The sequence below is a fragment of the Macrobrachium nipponense genome, chromosome 24, assembly GCF_015104395.2.
Source record: "Macrobrachium nipponense isolate FS-2020 chromosome 24, ASM1510439v2, whole genome shotgun sequence".
Lineage (NCBI taxonomy): Eukaryota > Metazoa > Arthropoda > Malacostraca > Decapoda > Palaemonidae > Macrobrachium > Macrobrachium nipponense.
The window spans coordinates 31,424,761-31,448,014 of record NC_061091.1 but is presented as its reverse complement, the minus strand read 5'-3'; the positions used below and the strand labels follow the sequence as shown (position 1 = coordinate 31,448,014).

The window sequence follows — 23,254 nt, the reverse complement described above, 5'->3', positions numbered from 1 at the left end:
TAAACGTCTGTTTGTCATGTAAGTGTCATTTGGTAGGCATACAACCTGCCATGCCAGTATCTATTCTTTATGTGTCATGTTTGTAATGCATGTGCTATGTTGTACACATCTTGCTTGCCACGTATGTTATTTGGTATGCGTTAAGCTATTTAAGCATGTGGCATCTGGTAAGTGTTTGTCGACCGTGTCACAACATAGCGTTGTCTTTGCCATGAATGTGCCATATGGTATGCGTCTAGTTTGCCATACATGTCTTTTGGTATGAGCGTGTTGTCATGAGTGTGTCATTTGGTACCGACGCTGTTGCCATGCTTGTCATAAATGTAATTTAATGTGTCCTGTTTGTCATGCATACGTCATGTGATATGCGCCGAGCCTTTCATTAATGGTCATTTAGTAAGCGTCGACCTTGCCATGCATGTGAAATATGGCATGCCTGCTTATCACGCATGTACCATTTAGTTCGCATACGTCGTGCTTGTCATGTATGCATGAGTCATTCTGTTCGCGTCGTGTTTTCTCATTTTGTATAAGACACGTATAATTCATTACACCTTATATTTTTCACTGGCGTCACTATCTAGTCAATGCGTATGTGTCGTGTATGCATACGTCCATTGTCATATAGTGCTATTTATGTCATAGGTCTTAAAAGGGTTACCAGTATCTAACATACGTGATACATCACAGAAAACAAATTTAACGATCGCATATTCATGACCGTACTCGTGTTGTAAACAATGTTCACTACTGCATACTCTCCCCAAATGAAAGCATATGCTCATGTGAAGATCTGTGAATATCTTATTTTTTCATTTAAAATATTAGCTTTAGTTATGCATCAAGTAACATACTACGGATATTTTGTGCTGCGTGCATATTAAAAAAAAAAAAAAAAAAAAAAAAAGTAAAAAAAAAACGTAAATTCAAGTGAAAAAAAAAAAAAAAGATTCTTTCAAATATTAGTAACCTTGGTTATCTTTCCTTGCAGGCATATATACTTCATCAGTTAGTAGATGTTCAATCGCCCATAACATGAAGTAGCGAAAGTTCCAGAAAGCAAGATTACAAAACATATGTACTACGATAAACTGGATGCCGGTTCCGGGAAAAACAAGTCTTCAGTATGATATATCCAAGTGTTTCCTATTCAACAGACCTCATTAACCCCGGGTCTCCTAAAGAGAGAGAGAAAAAAAATCAATGACTTACGGCCACAGCTTAACTACCGATCCATATGACAGCACCATGCATGACCAATACCACCCAGTTTCTATCGGCCACGCCCATTTGCAAAGCAAGGCTGCCACCCAGCCACATAGACACACACACACACACTCACGCACACATCCCAACACGTTAGAAGCTCTTCGCCCTGCATGCGTCATTACAGTCATCCACGGCACAGCTCTTTGACAGTAAACATCTGTTATTATCTCAAATAAAACTGTAAACAGATAAGTTTTGCAAGACAGGTGCACAGCGGCCAGGGAATGGAGGCGTGGGGATGGGGGTGGGGGTACCGACTGGGCGGAAGAGGGTAAATATAGCGTTTACTTGATAAACAACTCTGAGACATACGTTATCATTTTTAGCTTGCGGTGCGAAAGGGACTTTCTAATCGTAATGATGCGCACGTCAAGATGTAAACAACTCTGGGTCAGATTACCCATAATAAATAGAGAGGTCATGGAGGTCAAGAATCGAAGATGGTAACAGGAGGACTGTGCGAGTACAAGGAACGAAAAGGACACGGGGAGACAGATACAGGTTCGACACCGCTGGAGGAGCAAACGCTGCTGCTGCTGTCTGGTAAGACCGCTTTTACTGCTCGGATGCATGTGGCGCGCCCCATTATCTCGTGCGGGAAAAAATGGTAACTTTTCATCCCTCGCGCCCAACGCCGACTGTCCTCCCCCTTATTTCACACCAGTCACGCCGTTCGGTCACTCTTACCTTATAACAGGCCAGGGGAATCGCGCAGGATGTTCACTAGGGGGTGAAAATGGGTTGGACACACGACAACAAAGAGAAACGCACTTCTAGTCGCACAGCCGGGTTAAATCTAACTCTAGAGACTGGTCCCCAAGCCGCCGATCGATCTCTTGCGGCTGACATCTAGCGGGCACAAGGGAAACTATCTCTCTCTCTCTCTCTCTCTCTCTCTCTCTCTCTCTCCTCTCTCTCTCTCTCTCTCTCTCATATGACGTCATTTCAACACGTGATTTTTCTTTAGTTCTGTTCTCGAATCCAACAGGTGAATGAATCTTCAAAGAAACGCACTTCCGTTTTACTTTGTCTTTAATATACCATCTTTTACTCAGCACGCGAAAGCCCCCCTCCAGTGAAATAATGTCAGGTGTCATCTTAGCAATAGTAACGTAACTATGTTACATGAGCAGCCCTCCTCTGCCTCGGAATTCACTCGCTCTGGTTTCTTTTCCATGCCTTCGTCAGACAGGGTATTGCGACTTGACTGTATTTCGCGTCTTTTGAAATGCAGATGCCGTTAGTTGGAATATTTTGAGTTTTTCATCATCGTCTTTCACGCAATAGGTCTACCGCTATTCGGACTATTTTACGTTCTTCCTATTTTTCTATCATGTGCTAAGTCTCTTGCACTGGGAACCGGGGCTAGTTCCTGAATACTGTCCAGTGTGTGAAGACGTCATCAGCAAAATTCGCTTATTAACACGTAACCTGGGAATTATTGAAATTCCTTAGAAACTTAAATAAGGCAATGTTTCAGAATCTGTGTATGGAATACCTTAGGATCTTCATCAGGAAGCATTATTAATGAAGAATCATATAGCACTACAAGTAACTTCTGTTAAAAATGTCAGTCTAAACAGATTTTATTTTTTACAAATCGCTACATTTCAACAGCAGTTAGATTTATTCATGATCCGTTATTAACCGTGGTCTATAATTTCAGTTAATTGACTACATGATTTAGAGCTATTTTTAGTTTCCATTCAAGTGAAAATGTTCCACGGAAAATAGTACTGCCAGTATTATTTTCGGATTACGTTGCTAAGACTAAACCCTCTGTATGCCAGTACAGACTCATGTTCCTTGAGCAGCCCTTAACGTTGTTGTCACGGGAGCTTATATATTTAATCAAGGTTTAGACCTTGTGTTTGACATTCATGAACAAGACCAACAGATTCCATTCATACAGCGTATGCGGTATGGATCTGTGGATCTTAGGCGCGGCCTTCTTTGTTAAGGTTGGTCTTCATATGCATCGATGGATCTTTACTCGTAAGGCTTGGACTCTAAATGTCTAAGATTCTTAGGCTTACCCTCTAAATCTAGCTTAGGCTCTGGATCTGAATACTTGGACTCCATACGCATCTATGGATCTTAGGTTTGGCTTCCATATGTATTTATGTATCTTTAGCTCCCGATCTGAATACTCGGACTCCTACACATCTATGGATCTCAGTTTTGCCCTCCATATGAATCTTAGGCTCTGGATCTGAGTACTTCGCCTCCATACATAACTATGGATCTTAGGGCTTGGCCTCCATATGTATCTAAGTATCTTTGTCTCCAGTTATGAGTACTTAGCATCTATATGTTGTAATAGATCTTAGACTTAGCCTCCATTATATCTGTGGACTTTACATGTGGTGTTCATATGTATCCATTGATCTTATGGTTTGACCTCTGTATACAACTATGGATCTGAATGCTTGGTCTCCACACATATCTTTGGATCTTAGGCTTGGCCTCAGTAATTATCTATGTATCTTTGGCTCTGGAACTGTGTACTTGACCTCCATATATATCTATGACTCTTAGACTTGGCTCCTTATGAATCTATGGACTTAAGGTATGGTCTTCTTATGCAGCCATTGATATAAAAACTTGGTCTCTGTATGTAACAATGGATCTGAATGCTTGGCATTCATATGTATCCATGTCTGTTAGACTTGGCTTTGAATGTATCTATGGATGTTAAACTTGGCTTCTTATGTATCTGTGGGTTTTTGGTCTGGTCTCTATAAGTATCTGTGGATCTTGAGGCTTTGCCACTTTATGTATTTGTGGATCTTGGCCTTGTCATCTATGTGTCTGTGCATCTTAGCCTTGACCTCTCTATGTATCTGTGAATCTTAGCCTTGGCCTCTGTATGTATCTAGGGATTTTATAGGCTTCTCACATTTGCATATTCATAGATTAGGTTTCGCCTGTATTAATACTTGGCCTACATGTGTGTGTGTGTGTGTATAGATTGTCCTCCATTTGTATCCATGGATCTCAGACTTTCTTTCGTATGCACCATATCTATGAATTTTAGGTTTGATCTCCATATGAATATATGGATCTTGGGCCTTGCCTCCATATACTTAGCTATATAGATATATATATATATATATATAGATATATATATAATATATATATATATATATATATATAAAGGTGGATAAGCCTTTAAAGTGGTATAGATATGTTGATGATATTTTAGCTGTTTTGCCTGCTGGTATTGATGTAAATGATTTACTCTCTAAATTAAATAACCAGGTACCATCGATTAATTTTACTCTAGAATTGGAAAAAGACAGTTGCCTCCCTTTCTTAGATGTTTTGATACATAGAGAACCATTTCAATGTAAATTCAGTATTTATAGGAAACCAACCAACCACTTAAATTATGTTCATTTCTATTCAGGCCACCATCTTAATATCAAAGTATCAATTTTTTCTTCTATGTTTTTACGAGCATTGCGCATTGTCAGTCCCCAAAATTTGGATCAAGAAATTGAATACATAAGAAAAATACGGACAGATTTATATTATTTTTCACACGTATTAAATATTTGCTATAATAAAGCCCATTAAAAGTTTTATAGCATAACTAACACAGAGAAAGAAACTTCTAAGAACATTCTCAGCTTGCCTTATTTTAATGGTTTCGCATGAAATCATTATTAAAATCCTTAAGTCAACCTCGTTTTTTCTTGTAATAACACACTAAAAGGAATGTTATTAAAAATGGACCCAGGGAAAGCAACAACATAATATATAAAATTCCATGTATAGACTGCCCTTCCTTTTATGTCGGACAGTCTAGCAAGGGCTTAGAAGTAAGACTCAAACAGCATAAATATTCTGTCAAAACTGGGCAAACATCTAATGCAATTTTCTTTAATTTAAGTGAAAACAACCACCGGATAAATTGGATTGGTAGCTCAGTAATTGCAAGATCAAAAGATGTCGTTTCACGAAATCTTTTAGAATATGCCATTATACAACTTACTTCCCATTGTAATTTTAATATTAGTCATGGCCTGTTTCATTTAGACCCTTGTATTTGTAACATGTTTAAGAATGACGTCAAAGATACAGTCACAGACTTCAATGCAAATTAGTTGCCTTATAGATATTTTCTTTGTATATGTATGTTTAATATGTTTTGTGAATAAGTTTTTGTTTACCAAAGGTTTGAATGTGGTCAGATGCCGCCCTGTATAATCCTTTAATTGTCTTGTCCCTGTGTCTGAGCAGTTGGACTTAATCTTTTTGTAATTGTACCAATATGTTTATGTTCGTTTGGGAAGGTTACTAATTCGCCAGGTGTGTTGGATTCTAGGTACTTATCTCCATATAATCCCTATCTGTCACTTATACGACCCTTCCTTGTCCTCTCAGTTTCTCATGTATGTCAGTCGGTCTGCTAAGTAAAGGACGTTGAGTCGAATGATCTTGTAGCTACTCCAGTTTTCCACTTTCCTTCATGGCTTATACCTTTATTTATGCATTTATCACGTTCCAAACTTTCGTGATTCAGCGGTTATACATACATACATACATATATATACATATATATATAACTATATATATATATATATATATATATATATATATATATATATATATAGCTAAGTATATGGAGGCAAGGCCTAGGATCCATATATTCATATGGAGATCCAGCCTAAAATTCATAGATATGGTGCATACGGAGGAAAGTCTGAGATCCATGGATACAAATGGAGAACAAGTCTCAGATCCATTGATACATATGAAGGTTAAACCTAAGATCTTTAGATAAATGTCGAGCCTAAGCCTCAATATTCATAAATACATATATGTGCAGAGTTAAGTCAAAGATCCATGGCTATATGAAGATCAGGCATAAGATTCATAGATAGGCTACAAATAGAAGACAAGCTTTAAAATCCTAGATACATACAGAGGCCAACCTTGTGATCCATAGATACAAACAGAGGTCAAGCCTCAGGTATATAGACACATACAAAGATCGGGCCTGATAAAATAGATACATGCAGAGGGCAAGCCTTAAGATTCAAGGATACATATGAAGACCTTGCCTAAAATTCACAAATACGGTGCATATGGAACCAGTCTTGAATTCATATATATTTGTATATATATGTATATATATATGTATATATATGTGTGTATATATATATACATATATATATATATATATATATATATATATATATATGTATATATATACATATACATATATATGTATAAATAAAGGTATAATTGGCCCTGTATGTATCAATGGGTTTTTGGCTTGAAGTCATATGTACTTACCGATCTTTATTTTTGGCCTCCATATTTATCTATGGATCTCAGACTTGGCTCCGTATGTACGTACCATATCTATGGAGTCTAGGCTTCGTCTTCATATGTATCTATGGATCTTACAGCTTGGCCTCCTCAACAAGATGAGATCTCTCATTACCACTGTTCAAGTCAACTTGCGTCCTACCTTTACCGGAGAGAGAGAGAGAGAGAGAGAGAGAGAGAGAGAGAGAGGCGACTATTAAGAGTCCATTGTCATACCTGCGTACAATAGCCCGAGTCAACACCTATGAGACTATATGAGCGCTGTCACGCTAGTACTTCTTCCCGAGTCAGGCAGAAGACCAGTTTTTCGTTTCTTAACACTGTTACAATTGAAATTTACGCAAAATAATAATAATAATAATAATAATAATAATAATAATAATAATAATAATAATAATAATAATAATAATAAAACATATACTAGCGTAATTTTGTCACCAAAGATTGTGTACATTTTATTCTTGAAACTGACTTCTACACAAACCATTAACCACTGCTGACCTGGGCTCTTTCTATCAAGCCATTAACAACTTGAGGCGGCTTTTCTGTTCTCATTTTTTGTTCCTACTCCCAAAGTTTTCCCCGTTACAGTATAGCACCGTATTCTGATCGTTCTTACTATGATATATTCACCTCATTTCCAATCTTTTGAAATATTATCTTATTGCTATATTCTTTACTCCTCTCATTTCTGGCTAGCCATCTTCTCTCCTGGGTTGTCTTATTTAGTCAATTAATCATAATGATTGAATGGTCGGTAAATCTTGAATTCTATCACAATGATCTGGCATTACTGATGGCATTTCGTGCTAAATACTCTTGCATATAAATAAAAATAAAAAAGGTTTATGCATTCATTTTCAGTAACTATTTATTCTTTGTGTTACTGCTGTTAAAAGATGTTTCGAATATGTTAAAAATTACTAGATTTTTACCACTTCAGTATACGTAAATCAGGGCTAGGTCTAATATAAGACCAGATCTGGAAATCGGTTTATTTACTTGATCCATCTAACAACGATTATTTAGGCCTAAAAGCTATTTCAAATGCACGGTCAATTGGTTTGTTTACTTGGTTCATCCAACGACTATTATTTAGGCCTAAAAGATATTCTAAATGTACAGTCAATTCCCTTGACAGCAGATATTCCCGATTTTTGTGTATTATTTTGTAGAAGCTACGTTAGTTGTTCGGGAAATTTTGGCCCCTAGCCAATCATTTCCTTTAGAGCATCCTCAGCATCACCAAGAATTCCCTCGATAAGATGTTTGCGATTCATTTGGGGGAACGTTTTTTTTTTTTTTTTTTTTTCTTGTATGTTTACTTTTTGTATTATTATGTATCTGTTTATGTTTCAGTGATTGCAGAAGCAAGCGCATCCAAAGATGTTTGAGAAAATCGAGAAATTAATTATCTTTGTGTTTTTTATGTATAGAATACAGTGGTTACCATCATTATTATTATTACTACTAGTGTAATTGTTGTTAAATGACGGAAAACATTCACACGTGTCAAGCCAGAGAGAAGCCTTATGCACAGAACAAAATGCTTTTATGTTAAAAAACACCGAGATGGAAAACAGAAAAGAGAGGAATAGAAAGAAGACCAGATAAGCGGGTCATCGAAGTTGTTTACAAATCGTGTTTCTGGTGAACGCCGCCACCGGTAGATGCTATATTTGGTTGTAACAGGACCTTGGGTGGTAACCTGCTTGATGGTTCTCGCGTCTCTCGAACTTCCCGCTCATGAGATTATATCAAGTTCATCGCAGATTAAAGATTCCTTTTCTAAATATTTTTGGTTGTGCATCTGTGAAATTAATTTTTCATGGCATTCATGAAACAACCAACAAGCTAAATGAGTCGGCAAAATTCAGCCAAGTGAGCTGTCATAAATATATCTTCACGGAAAAGTCATTCTTATATTTTCATCAGTTGATTCATAATGGTAAAAAAATTCCATTGTTTTATTTTGTTGTCCGTGTTTATTTATTTTAACGGAAGGTGGCAGACCAGATGGCGGGGTCGTTGTATATCATGATGGAGAAAGAGTAGACTCTATCTCGATAAGTTCGTCACAAGTATGATCCACACTACTCTCTAAACTATACTGTTTTTTTCCATCTGTCCGTCCGCCTGTGGTGTTTTCGCATGGTAACACTGCGCCCCGGGCTTTAAATAGTTATGCTTTTTGTAAGTTTTAGGTAAATAAAAGGATATCTAGGTGTACATTTATAACTGAAAAGTGTTCTAATAATGTACTGCATACGAATTACACCGTTAATATTCGAAATAGGATATTATTTAAAGCCCAGGAGGTAGTGTTACCATGCGCAATCACCACAGGCGGATGGACAGATGGAAAAAACAGAGTATAGGCATCGCAACAGCATTGAGCATCATCGCGAGAAGTGTGGACAACGCCAATACAAACACGAGTGCCTTACAGAACATTCACTGACATCAGAGAAGCCGAATTCCACATAATAGTGAGAACCAATGCATGTGATCGGAAACCAGACAAGCAGATAGAGAGAGGTGGTGTCCACTGGGCACTTACTCATACTGGAAGCACGCGGAAGTAGATAGATCCTGTAAAAGATTAAGTGGGAACACGAATACTTGACAGATACGTCAAGAGACTACAGAGGCTTTAGGAGACACGCACATCAGTCAGGAAATAGTTTAGTTGCAGCAGATAAACCTCCAGACTGATAAGGAGCTGCGAGTGTCGCTTTCAGAAGCGTCAACATCAAAGAAATAATTGGTGCTGCTGGGATGCTCTTCTTCAATTAAAGCAACGGGAAGGATAGGATACCGAGAACCGTGAAATAATGTCAAAGACAAAACTGACTGCGTCCATTTCTTTGAGAAAATTGGAAGTCCTTTACATACATGTTGAAAAACAAAATGACGCAGAAAATTCAGCATATACAGGAAACAAACTTGGTCCCTAAACTCTAGATTTTAAGAATAGACAGAATCGCTTCAGGCACCAATTATTTTTCTAAAATTATTTAGAATGAAGTGCTGGAAATATGCAGAGATCCAATAGAGTAATACATGAAAGAAGTCTCAGTTGTCGATGCCAGTCTAGTGATGCAACAGATGTTTTGAGGACACACTCTAATCGTATTTTTTTTTCTGAGTACAACCCCAAAGAAGCAATTTCTGAGCTCTCTAGTCCAGAAAATCATACAAGTAGTGTATGCTAGACTACTGAGACAGCCTTCAATGGAAATAGATACATACTTGATGGGGCTGTATCACAATGGGAGTTTCAGCCATAGTAAGAAAAATTTGCAATAAAGTACAATTCGAAATCAGATATTTATAAAAATTCATCATTCATTAAGAGCAACCAAATCAAAGGAATGGAGGCGTCACTTTGACTGCTGCTTCGGTGAAGATGCAGCGTCACCAAGTTCTAACGAACACCGAAGCATTCGACATTATGTTCACCCAGTGCCTAAAATCCGAAGTCAACTGAATAAAATACATCTGGGAAGGTCTGATTACAGTCAAGTAAGACCTCTAAAACGTGCTTGCCCCATAACGATCAATATTTCGCTAAGAGTTGTGCACGTCGCGTAATTCCTGAGAGAAAGATGGGATACGAAGGCCAAACGGAAATTAACTAGCCAGCTAAAAATTTTATGCGACTTTTCACTGTTAATGTTCACAAACCTATATGGAACAAGGAACAAGTCGACAGAATGCAGGCGAGGGGAGAAAGCAAAGCACAAAGAATATCAAAGGAATCGAACTGAATTTCATATAGTAACAAATAGCCATAAAGTGAAAAGAGTCAATAAATACGGCCAAAAAAATTAATTAATTAAAAATAAAGCGGGATGCCACCGGCACCACCCATGGATTTATTTAATAAAATTTCAATTCATTTACTTTATTTTCTTGGAGGGATCAGAGAGTAATGGACACCGAATTCCAAGCTACGTGAGGAGCCATAAGGTGATCCATTTGATCAGGTAGTTACAAGGGCTCCTTCGTTGGAAAGAAGAGGCATGTGAAAACCTCGAACCTTCCACCAGCAAAGAACTACCCCGGTGATTTCGTTACGAAGCAGCTCAGCAGAACCGTCTCTTGTCACATTGAAAGTTCTGGCGAGATTAAAAAAATAAAAGACAGAAAGAAAAATAACACAAGAGACGGAAGTTAATGTATGAACAAAGGGCGTTTGGAGGGGAGGGGTGGGGGGTTACGGCTTACGAGACTTTATAAACGCCTCTGTTAGGACTAAATGAGTCTTGAGGCTCCGGGACGAGTTGGAACATTCATCAATAGAGAAGCAAAAACTCTGCTTCCAAAACAACAATACAATAAGTTCGGCTTATCTCTCCTTTTCGTTCGTCCGACAGACGAGTTGTCACTGCCTACTCTGGGTCACCGTCCAGAGTTCCCTTTCAACACCTTATTATACATAGGCAAGGGCCTGTGTTGGCTTAGTAAGATTGTAAGTAGTATATGACACGGTACCGAACTATCATGAGAATAATAAGTGTTTTTAGCCCTAAAATGCCGCGGAGGCATTTCAGCATATATTTTTCAAGGGCACGTACCGAGTCTCGGCGGCCCTTTGTGTGCAGAACAAAACCAAAGCAAATGTGATAAAGAAACGAACAAATATGTAAAACATAACTTAGCAAAGATGAAAAATGACATTCTAAAATAACCTGGGAAGTAGGAAAGTACTTACTTTTGTAGAGTAGTTGTTGACTAAACGGTCCAGTGCCAGGACGGACAATTCTGCAGCTTGAACAGGCTGTAATTTGTGTAAAAAGGATTGATAAAGATTAAATGTTCTGGACTGATAGTTTACCGTATCTCTACGTTAAGGACAGAAATAGATTGTCTAAGAAATCACGGGCAAGATAATGGTAATAAGCAACCGCGATAATGGGAAAAAATTGACAAAGCTTAAAGAAACTAGTCATGAATGAGGGAAAATGAACATATGAGACATCCGTTCATTTTTAAAATGCTGATACGAAACTAACTGGGTCGAGACTCGAGAGCGAATGAAAATCAAATTATAAGAACCAAAGTACTTTGATAAGAACAAGACTTGAGAGCGAAAGAAACAATTTAAAAGAACGAGACTCGAAAGCCAATGAAAATCAAGTGGCAAGGAAAGTGGTGGTTGTACTAGTACTAAGTCACCACTTGCCACAATATAAGTTTGACCGACGCAGTCATCTTCAATTATTCTTCAGTACGACTGATGTCGCCAATATTTAATAACCAAGGATAAAACATTAACAGCACTTATACCTTTAAAATGTGGTGGGTAGCTTGCCGGTACACCAGAGATGGCTATCACGGTCATCTTGATAGCTATGTGATTTACTGGAAGTTGAGATAACAATTCTGCTAACGATATAACCTATAGTTCTTTCCGACAAACCTTTCATTTGCTCCAGAACTATCTTGTTTCGCCATGAACCTTTCGAGATTCAAGTACATATTACTTACGCGGTGTTTTGACATTGAAACTACGTGGCCGCAAATAATATTTACTCGAAACATAAGTTATGTGATTAATATAAAACACCGAACCAATACAATTTATTTAGTTAATGCATTGTATACCAAAGAACAAACATATTTATCGTTAAAAAAGACACTTATACATTAATAGTAAAATTGCAAGACGGCAGAGCATTTGGTTTTACATAGTGCATCACAAAAAAACAAGGTTCATTCTACTATTATGTGAATGAAATAATCATCTCTTACATACAGCCATTATTTGGTAGTTAAATTTTCCAACTTTCTCTTTTTAGTCAAGTTTTTGTTGGCTACAATATAGTCATTTTCATGGGAACAACATTATTCAATAAAACGTTAGTAGAAGCTCATATTATTAATTTTGCTGTTTTTCTGTACTATAACCTTCATTACTTGTTGGAATAGCATGTTTATTAAACCTTAGGCTTTTAAACGTTTACATTCATGATTGTCCACCAAATGTAAAAATTTTGACCTTCAGCAAATCTTGAATAAAAAGGCACTGGGATTTTTTCCAATAGTTAGTAAATCTTGAATGAGATACTCATTGCATGTTTGTAAAACTAAATGAACATTTTGTTTCTCAAAGTTGTAGGGAGATAACACTTTTAATGACTGTTTAAAGAGTAAACATTTTTCTCGTGAAATTTTTCAAAGGGCTGAATGGCGCATAATGATTTCGTTTTCCAAAATGTTTATATCAAAGGAGAATCAAGGGAACTTCATTGTTTTATTTATAACTCTCTGGCTGAGCCAATTATTCCTGATACATTTAAAAAAATTTACTGACATAAAGGAAAAAAGGGTTGTTACTCTGAAATAGGTGGGGATACACTATAGACAGTTGTGGAGTGCTGGCAAAATAGGACATTGCTTTCAGTGTAGAACATCAGCTTTTATGCATTTAGTGGGAATATGTACAACTTATTGGAATTTTTAATTTACCTGTTCAACATAAAATCAAATTCACTTGTTACAGCTTCACTACTGCCAAAGAAGCTGAACCGACAACATTTCTGCATTCATAATGAAAATATGGTTTTAAGTGAGTTCCATCGACCATCTGAAATTATTGCCAAAAATTAAAACTAGTTTTAAAACAACAATGCAATTGCAGTGTATCATGTACTGTGCAGTTAGCCTGAACTGAAGGTAAGGCATTGTGGCATACAGTATAGTATTTCATTGATCTGTACTCAAGTTTTACCTGTGGAAAAGAAAGATGGTCTTTTAGTATTTTTAAGAATATATATGAGCACTGAAGCCTAGTAATGCAATGAGCATAGGTTAGGGTAGTTATTGAAATTTCTTCTGTGGCTCCTGTTTTGCACTTGTAACCCTTAAAATACTATGCCAGTTTAATTTTATTTACCCTAACCAAAATATAGGTCCAAAAGGTTTGTCCCTTACCTTTGACTAGTATCAATGGTAACTTACCTATTTCCCCATCACTATACTGTCTGTAAGTTGTGATGAACCTATAACTTCTGTCTGTGCTATGTAACTCTCAAGTACCTTGTTTGAAGGTTCTGTCATACAGTTAGCTATCATATTTGCAACGTTCTTATCTGGGGTTTCTTTGCACATGCAGTACGTAGGTTTACTTTTTCGATCTGTTTACTCTCTCTTTGCATGTTGGTAACTCTTTTCATATGCTGCTTGATTTATCTGGCTACTGCTACCATTATTAGTCTTGCCTATTATGACATTTGGTAATTCTAGGCACAAACTCCGCAAGGTCTGCAAAGAACGTTCCCTTGAGTACGACAGCCGCTAGGGATTACCAAGGAGACCTGAAACTCCAGATTCAGCTAACTAAATTAAAGGGTGCCAATAAAGTACGATGGTGCAGGTTAGGTGCATCCTATGTGGTGTAAGGTTATGTTTTTGTTAAGACTCGGTGGGTGGGATTGTAAGAGTCGGAAAAGACTGTTTCCTGGGTGAAGTTAGGTTAGTTAACCTATTGCACCTTTCGCCACTGCTTTTAATTTGTAATTCAAGCTCATCTAGTATATAATTTTTATGCCAAGCAGGTTGGTACTTAAATGAGATATTGGTATTTTGGTAGAAAATAAATGACATTGTTGGCCTATGCATCCCATATAGGCTTATTATAATGCTATCATGTATGTGGCTGTTTGCCTGTACCTTTTTAAGATATAATATAAATCCAAAAATATGAAGTAAAAGAAAAAACAGAAATGTAGGATTTATATGTATAAGACTTCAACTTTCCCATAAAGTGTGGGAGGCCTTTTTATAGTGATATTGTTTTGAAATGTTAGCAAGCTTCACTTGTATTATTTTCATTCATCATAGTTTTTATTAACTCGGGTATTCTATAGAATATATGGTGTGTTATATAACCATATTAAGTTTTACCAGAACGGCATATGGAAAGTTAGAAATTATGAAAATCGATTCATAGTAAACGGAAATTATTTTTTAGAATAACGCTGATTCCTGGATCTAATACCGACATTCAGAATGAATATTCAAATTTATGTTTTGGAGCACAATTCTTCTTTAAACGTTTAAATACAAGCGATACGATATATTGTGAGAAAAGCGTGAAGACGACTTTTTCTATAATACTTCTAATTAATAAAGTAGGAGAGTAATTCTCAGAATAACTGAGAATACTTGCAAGTATACGTCGTCTTGTTTTATTAGGACTTTCACACTACTTCTCACGCGGGTACACAGTTAACATGCTGAATCCTAGTTAAGTATACATTCATTGAAACTACGGGGTGCGTATAGGTTATTGTGCAACGGGATAATACAAAAAGGAACTAATGAATAATTGACGAATATTCATCATATTCACAAGCAAGAAAAGAAGTTGAATAATAACATCATAACTGATGGAATTCACGTCCTATCATTGTCGTTATACAGGATATACCGTATGAGCATGTCAGCGCGCCCGCTTATTATTAACAGCATTACATCCTTAAATAGTAGTACACAAGGTAAATATTACATTTATACTAATGAGCTTTGTTATTTATTTTACTGGCTGTTACCACTAGACAATTTATTTTGAAAAATTATCATGGTTGACTGGAACTGTTTGTTTTTAAGTGACAGTGTCCCGGATTTCCTTTCTGTTCTGTATTTTTTTTTTTTTTTTTTTTTTTTTTTTACATCCAGTTGTGACTGTTTTCGAAACGTTCCGCGTAAAAGTTCACGGATAGCACTACTGGAAATAAAATTATGATTTGGGCCTTGATTGGAATTTTAGACCATGACTTGTTTTATGAGGTAGACGCGGTCTACCTCAGAGAAATTAGAAGAATCATGGGTGGGTGAGCTCTACAGCCGGGTTCAGGAGCTTGTTCGTGACTGGTCCTTTGTCCAGTCTCCAACAAAGCGAGGCCCGCACTGGGCCCTTCCCTTGCTATGCATGCCCCTTTGGAGGAATGACAGGAAGAATCTGTTCTGATCATTGTCTGAAGGCAATGGGTTGACCGTGTCCAGTGTAACACACAGTCTTATGACCACAGCTCATTGTCCATTATCATTTGCTTATGACATTCAACTCTATGATCTCTAAAGCATGTGCCAAGTCAGGCTAATATGTCCTCATCTGCTATGGTAGAAGCTCATTTGCAGCTGGTTGGGATCCGGTAGGACCTGAGGGTTTTTTGCTTCTGGAACCTCAACTGGTTGAGTTAGAGGGGCACTTCCGCGATATCATTGACCTGGTGAGCATTACGCCCTCAAGACGTCCAGTAGTATCCATTGAGCAAGCCTTCTGGAAGAACCTATAACCACTCTAGGTCGTTCGTACCTTCTCCATTTATCTGGCAGATGTTGAGAGGAAACGACAGTACTGTAGGTGCAAGAGACGTCATTGACGGAGGGAGCCTTGGGAAAAGGGAATCAGTGGAGAGAGAGGGGAGGGATACAATGCAGTTTCTCTGGAGGAATATTGCTGTCGATATGCTTCCTTATCTCATTTAGACACCTGCCATCCCTCACCCTCTACAAACGTGTTGTCACTTAAACATTTTCTCCAACACAAACAACAAACTGAGTGTGAATCTCCCTCTATCAGGGCTATAAATTACTGCAGAGCTTACCCTCGTTAGCAACACCTGAATTCAAGTTTGTTTCCTCCACAGTAGCCAAAATACTTGCAACAGTAGTGAGACAAACACAAATCACAGCATAGGCACAGGAGGTCGCCCATGTGGGTTTTCACACAACGAACAAAGAAAACACACTAATGACCTCATGCCCAGAATCTCTCAAATCTCTATTCACTCTTCATACAATTGGCTACCAGACGTACAAGCACAAATGATAATTGTATGCAACAAAAAATGGAAATATCCTGGACATGGCACACACACACAAATCTCGGCCACAAAAACAGGATACAACCGAAAGAAAACCAGGCGCTCTGAAAGTCAAGGAAACTGCCGAAGAGCTTGACCACAAGGTCGTGACAGGTCATAGGTAGGGAGTGATAAGGTTCAGTTTCAGAGTCCAAACAGCTAAAGCTCCCCTTGCTTAAGTAAACCATTTATGGAAGTGTAGGTTTGTTTCTTGTAAGAACAATTATCTTTTAATTGATGTTACACCTGTTTTCATTGGGGTTTAATTCATAATACTGTTGTCAGTGTAAGTGTTAATTTACTTGAGACATGCTCAACTGAAAGTTTCTGTATATTCATCAACCTTAGTATTTTTTGTGCTACAGGTTAGCTTACTCAAAGTAGGCTTTTGTCTTGTCCCACTCTACCTAAGGCACTCTGTGGGACATACAATTAATTTGTCCAAAATTCACAATATCATAAAACTCAAGCAGAAAATAGCAAAGCCTTTCATTTTTTCTTGTAAACTTTATATTTTAAGTGCTGCACTCCTAATGTCAACTGTGAGCTTATTGCTCAATCTTTCAGCTGCAAATTTGAAGCCTTTGAAACTATCATTCAAAATGCATCTTGGCTCAGGTAACTTGAAATCTTTTCATAAATAACCTTGAATAGACTCCATTCATGGGCCAACTTGAAACCATCTGTAGCTAGTCTTGCATTCCTCCAATCATTGACTGTAACACTTGTCTTGACTCCCACCCCATGATGTCTGTGTATGCAGTATACTGACTGCTCATTGTCATACAATTTTACACGAATTTTGAGGTTTTCTCATTTCTGTGTACTCACCATGGGAACAGATTCAGTATCTTCGGTTTTTATTTTGTACTTCACACTGATTGATTGGTAATTGTCTAAAGTCACAACTGACAGGGTTACCGACTCTAAACATAACGATCGACTGACTTCATTCTGTTCATTACTGCTATCTTGTTTTGTTTGTATGGTGTTTTTACGTTGCATGGAACCAGTGGATATTCAGCAACGGGACCAACGGCTTTACGTGACTTCCGAACCACGTCGAGAGTGAACTTCTATCACCAGAAATACACATCTCTCACTCCTCAATGGATTGGCCGGGAATCGAACCCGCGACCACCGAGGTGAGAAGCAAACACCAAACCAACCACGCCACTGAGGCGCTACTGCTATCTTGTACAAGACCTTCCAGGAGGATTTTCTATGTATAATGAATGCAACTGTTAATATCATGTACAACTGCATTCAAATTTTTTACTGAACACTTCTGTAAAACGTACATCATTATGTTACATCAGTTTTTATTGACAGTGATGGTGCATTTTCCCATATAGTGAGAGATGGCAGAATGGCTTTTACTGTTGATAATTTTTTTTTTTTTTTTTTTTTTTTAGCAATCTTTACTCAGAAAGTAGTTGTTGTGCTAGTGGAGTTGAAACGTCTAAGGTCTTATTGTGCCTTACCACCCTGCAATCCAGTTCTTAAATTGAAGAAATCCATATTCTTCCCCAAGTTGTTTGAAGGAACCCAAATATTTCCCCCAGAGTTGTTTGGTATCAATGCAACTATTTTGTCTGTTGAAATGTTTCAGCCCTATTTCCCCTTTGCCTTCCACTTAACAGGTTGCTGTCTTGGTGGGTGCTGCTTTTGGCAATCACAGCTGTGGTTTGGTCTTCATCTTGCATCTCTACCTCTTCAAGACTTTTGGGTTTCCAGCTGGCAGTTCCTGCTCTATCCCTATTGGTTTGCCAGTTCCTGTTGCATCATTGTATGGAGCCTTCTCAATGAGTGTTGCACCTGAGGATTCGGTGTTGCCTGGGCCTTGTCTCCTGTTGCTCCCACGAAATTTTTCTTTGCTGCTGCATCTTCTCTCCTTAATTTTCTAGCACCAAGCTTGCTCCAATGATCAGCAGCTGTCCTGTTCTTGCCACTTGGTTGCAGTACATACTGCTGTTCCTACTGTTTGCACTCTGGTCTTGCTCACATGAAGAGGATTTGTGACTCTTCTTTGATTGCGCTTGCACTCAACGTACATACTATACATGCATGCCACGCCTCATCTGAGTCAGTGCTCTCCTGCTACATATATGCTTAGCTGCAAATGTGTCCAAATTACATGAGCAGTCTTTTCTTCCACCTGCTGTAACATCCAAGCATGTCTCTTTCTATCCCAGAAAATTATTGCTGCTACAGCCTGGCCTTGATCAAGCTTCATGCTCCCAGCCTTTTGTGAGTTCAGTTTCTTTTTTACTGCCATTTTTTGTTTACAGTCTCTCCCTCACCTCCTGCTTCAGGCTATCAGGGCAATTTCATCTCAAGCCCATCTATAGCCTGGAGACCACAACACCAGAAACTGTCAATAACAACTGCATGCTTGTGACAGCCAACACCTGTTTTCCCTTCAGCATCAGCCAGGCATTTCACACTAACTAAAGACAATATTGGAATCCACCACAAGACAACAGTCACATCTCTTTAAGAAAAAAAAATAAAAGTTTATAACTCACTCGTGTAAAACATAAGGCATTGTAACTGGTAACCTATTGGGGGATACATTCCCAAAATAAATGTAAGTGCTTCACACGTAAATTTTAACACAAGATATAGTAAAAAAGTAACAAGGAGGTTAATGGAAGGTGATGACGATCTTGCTGCAGTGAACAATGGATGCCACAAATTGATAAAATCAGTAAGCAGAAAGTTCTGTTGAGACAGAAAGTTAACCAGTACTACCAAGGCATTCCTTTACTTAATCCGAGTGTTAAACAGCAGTTAAGTACAACACTCTCTTTAGTCTGGTGAAAAAAAAAAAACTTTATCCCAAGACAGGCTAATGTTTTGTAAGAACAGTTTTTCTTACAGGAACAAAGAGCAATTCATAATTTTCCTGTTCTCTGAAATAAAAAAGGAAAAGCAATAATTTTTACAGCATTGCTAAATTAATACTTGTCCCCAGTTTATCCTCAAGCAACTTCATCTAAAATTAATTCCTATTGATGAAATGATGAAAACACTTCACAAGTCCTGAAAGACTTTATTACCCCTAGTGACTTTCTCCCAAAGATGTTTTTGCAAAACACAAGTGTTCCTGATGGAGTTTTTTTATTATGGTTCTGACCATGGTCAAGATCACATCCACCTTGGTCTCATCTGAAAAGGTTTCATTGGTAGAGAATGCTTGTAAATATCAACTATCTCTTGTATTTCAAAAGTTGTATACAAAATCCCTTCAATTCATTTTCATAATTTTACCCTTGGGCTAAACTTTTCAAAGCATGTTAAGTACATCAGACCCACTGACAACACAGACAGACAGGCAGATTCCCCCTTAATATTTATATGCATAATGATATTCTTTTGTACCAAGTTCGACTGAAAATCCATCAACTATGTAGGAGGAATTGTAAGCACAAGGTATGTGATACACACACTGATGGACAGATGGCCAGGTGCTCTCTCTCTTCACACACAACTGTTTATGATAAGTGTACCTTTAAACCAATTGATACTGAAAGGCTTTCAATTGCATTAGCAAGTTGCAATCACTAAATGACCACGACAAACAAGCGGACATGCAGAAGACTGGAATTTTCCCTTAATATACACATCTAAGCATACTGACCTTTGTACCCTGTTTGACTGAGATCCCTTTAACCATACGAGTTGTGATGACAAGTTAGGGTGACAGGGATGCTGATGAACATAAAACATCCTCCCTCCTGCACCTTGTATGCATAATGGTCTACCTACGTACTAAGATTAAATGAAATTCGTTCAACCCTGTAATTGTGACAAACAGGCAGTACTCCTTCAAGCAAATCTATGCACAATAGTCACTTATGCACAAAGTTTAACTGCAATCCATTCAACCATGTTGGAATTACAAAACCATATAGTAAATGTGATAGACATATATGAACAGACAGATGATCTTTCCTCATACACATAACAATTTTCACACCAATGTAAAACTTTGCAGGAGGAGCTTGTGTAACCCTCAGGTTTTTGAGACCAATAGGAACTCGTTACTATTAGATGGTGGAACAAGTAGTAACCAGAGTTCTTCTATAAGTTTCCTTTTAACTATTGCAGTTCATAAGAGGAATTTTTTTACAAAATAAAATTAGTTCATATAAACTCATCAATCACCGTACTCTAGGAGGTAATTTACAACTGACAAGTTATTATGAACATTTATGATACTCATACTTACTATCATACATAATAAATAATTAAAAAACATTACAGACAATTAATGCTGCAATATAAGCAGTAATATTACTAATAACCTTCACCTTATAGGAAAATAAATTATAGTACCTTGTCTCTTTTTGACATTCATTTAATGGAATAATAAATTACATAACTCTTGTAATCCTCAATGTCCAATGACAGAGCATACAAAATAGGTGACAACGGGGCACCAGAACAGGGACACCAGAACAGAAGAAGAAGATAGTAGTTGAATCAACAAAGAAATTATCTCTACCACGAGAGACAGAACATAATTTAAAAGCAGGCAAACAGACTAAATACCATCCCATAAAATAAAAAACTAATGATGATGACAGTAACAGTAAAAATGACCTTTCATTATCAATATACCCTAGTCTCAAACTTAATTCATCAATGAGGCTGAAATTAAATACCACACTGATGGAGAGTTCTCAACTCTTAGTACTGTATCCCTATTTAGGCACTCAATTTAGAAATGACATTACCATTATATGCAAATATGAAATTTTCTCTAAGGATCCTGCAAAATGTTAAGCTACTATAAAATGCTGTTCAGAGCCTCAACAAAATTTCATGGAGTACACAAGGTAATTTTTGAATATGATTCTGTTAGCAATATTGCCTATAAAAATAAAAAAATAAAAATAAAAAAAAAACTGATGAGCACAAATAACCCACCTCATACGAATTAAGAGTGAGACTTTGCAAAGTCCCGTGACCTACTTATATGAAGGATGTACTTCTCTTCAACAAGGTTTGATGTGTGTTTCATGTTCACTACATGAACGAACTGGTTTTATATATCAGGGATTGATACAACTACAGAAGATAACCCATAACAATATATGTATACACTATATACAAATAACATTGATCAAAACCAACTTTGCCCAATTCATTAACCTGAATGTCTTAGCAATGGAGATGATCATCCACTTAAAACTTTTCATAAAATCTCTGTCATCTCCAATATCATACTAAGCTTGAACACAAATGACAAGGTGAAAATAAAGCATTTAAATATAGAAGGAAGCAATATTTGCTCTACATTATCCTTTACTGTACTATAGCCACTTTCATACTAGTGCAAATTCTTTAGGACTGGGTTATCAATACCAAACAAAAATACTGTACTAAAAATTTACTATAAAATTCCACCTTTCATAAACTCCCAATGCTCATACAATATTAACACATCTAATTTTAAAGTACTTTTCAACCACACACCAACTTACACACACATCCTTCCATTCTGAAAACAATACAATAAAACATCTCGTTCCCAATGGAAATAAAGAGGAAGATCCTCAACCTTCCACAAATTTACCTGCCAACCATCTAAGAGAAAAATGCTTCAAAGTTCCTAGTCATCTTCACTAAATACAGTCTCTGCCTGCACAGAAGGAAAAAATGTAGAGAAAACAAGGGGCTTACAGCCAGAGAAAACAGAATTGTGACACGGAATCCTCAGATGCTCCCACATCGCTTGAACCTTTAGATAACCATGGACATGGATAAGCTAAGACTATAAGGTGTGGGAATGACTGAGAGAATCACTCAAAGAGTAGAGAAGTAACTTCCACCCAAGGAAATATTTCGACAAAGATGAGAATAAAGATGATTTTAAAATGTCAAATATCGGTACAAGTCTATAATTGTTATTAGCTGAGTGCCAACCACAACACTCACTTTTGCATGAGTCGGGACCAAGCAAGAAAGCAGTTCATCACTCTACAGTACACTTTTTTTGTTTTTTTTATTTTGCATTACTCCACTTTTATTAGTATATTTTTGCTAGTATCATCTTGTGAGTGGGAAGTTTCACATGGACAGAGCTGCTTCAAAACATCAAAATTTTCTAATTATACAAATAAAAAAGATGAGGGTCTTTCACTTCTTTCAGTTCCCAGCACTTTCCTTTACTGTGAATGTCACTGTCTTCACGGGTAAAAATCACTATCGACACCACTAAGTTTTTGTCACCTATTGCAGATGGATGTGAATAGAGCTAATGGTAACCTGTTCAATATTGTGTCTGATGAACAAGACCTATTTAATAGTTGCCTATACACATATGTGTGTGCTCACACTGTGAGTCCAAGCCAAGATCACATGTTCACCCTTGTCACATTATGCTGAAGAGTGATATAATCTGAGGAGGTGCAGAGTGCACAGAAGGGAGGAAAACTGGATCACTACTGAACTGACTGTTCTTGGAGCCGCTGAGTTTGCTGCATCCCTAACTATCTGTGCTTGCACAGCCGTATATTCCAAAAAAGGAAAATTTCACAGCCTTGGCTATGCTCCACATTATACAACCTACTCCTCACGCCACATAAGAGTAGATTTTCCTGTAAATAAGGACACACATGTAAGTATGGGAAATAACTCTGTTCTAATGGCACATTAAAAATTAATAAAGTACTAAAATATGGTCATAAGTCTGGTACTGATAACAAGGAAAAGTCATTAACCACCTTTAACAAGAGAATGACAAGAAACTTGAAAATTTA

At 37.3% G+C, this 23,254-nt stretch overlaps 2 protein-coding genes across 2 annotated transcripts in view; both read right to left on the bottom strand.

The window, feature by feature from the left end:
* The window catches only part of LOC135205552 (uncharacterized), a 385,131-nt gene extending 383,022 nt beyond the window's left edge, over positions 1–2,109 (bottom strand). Inside the window, 1 exon segment of the mRNA XM_064236313.1 lies at positions 1,957–2,109. The gene's annotated coding sequence lies outside the window, so the exon portion shown is untranslated.
* Positions 2,110–20,826: 18,717 nt separating this feature from the next.
* LOC135205549 (cullin-3-like) overlaps positions 20,827–23,254 on the bottom strand; it is a 130,587-nt gene continuing 128,159 nt past the window's right edge. The window contains 1 exon segment of the mRNA XM_064236310.1: positions 20,827–23,092. Within this exon segment, the coding sequence (XP_064092380.1) occupies positions 23,068–23,092 (25 nt within the window). The 3' untranslated portion in view covers positions 20,827–23,067.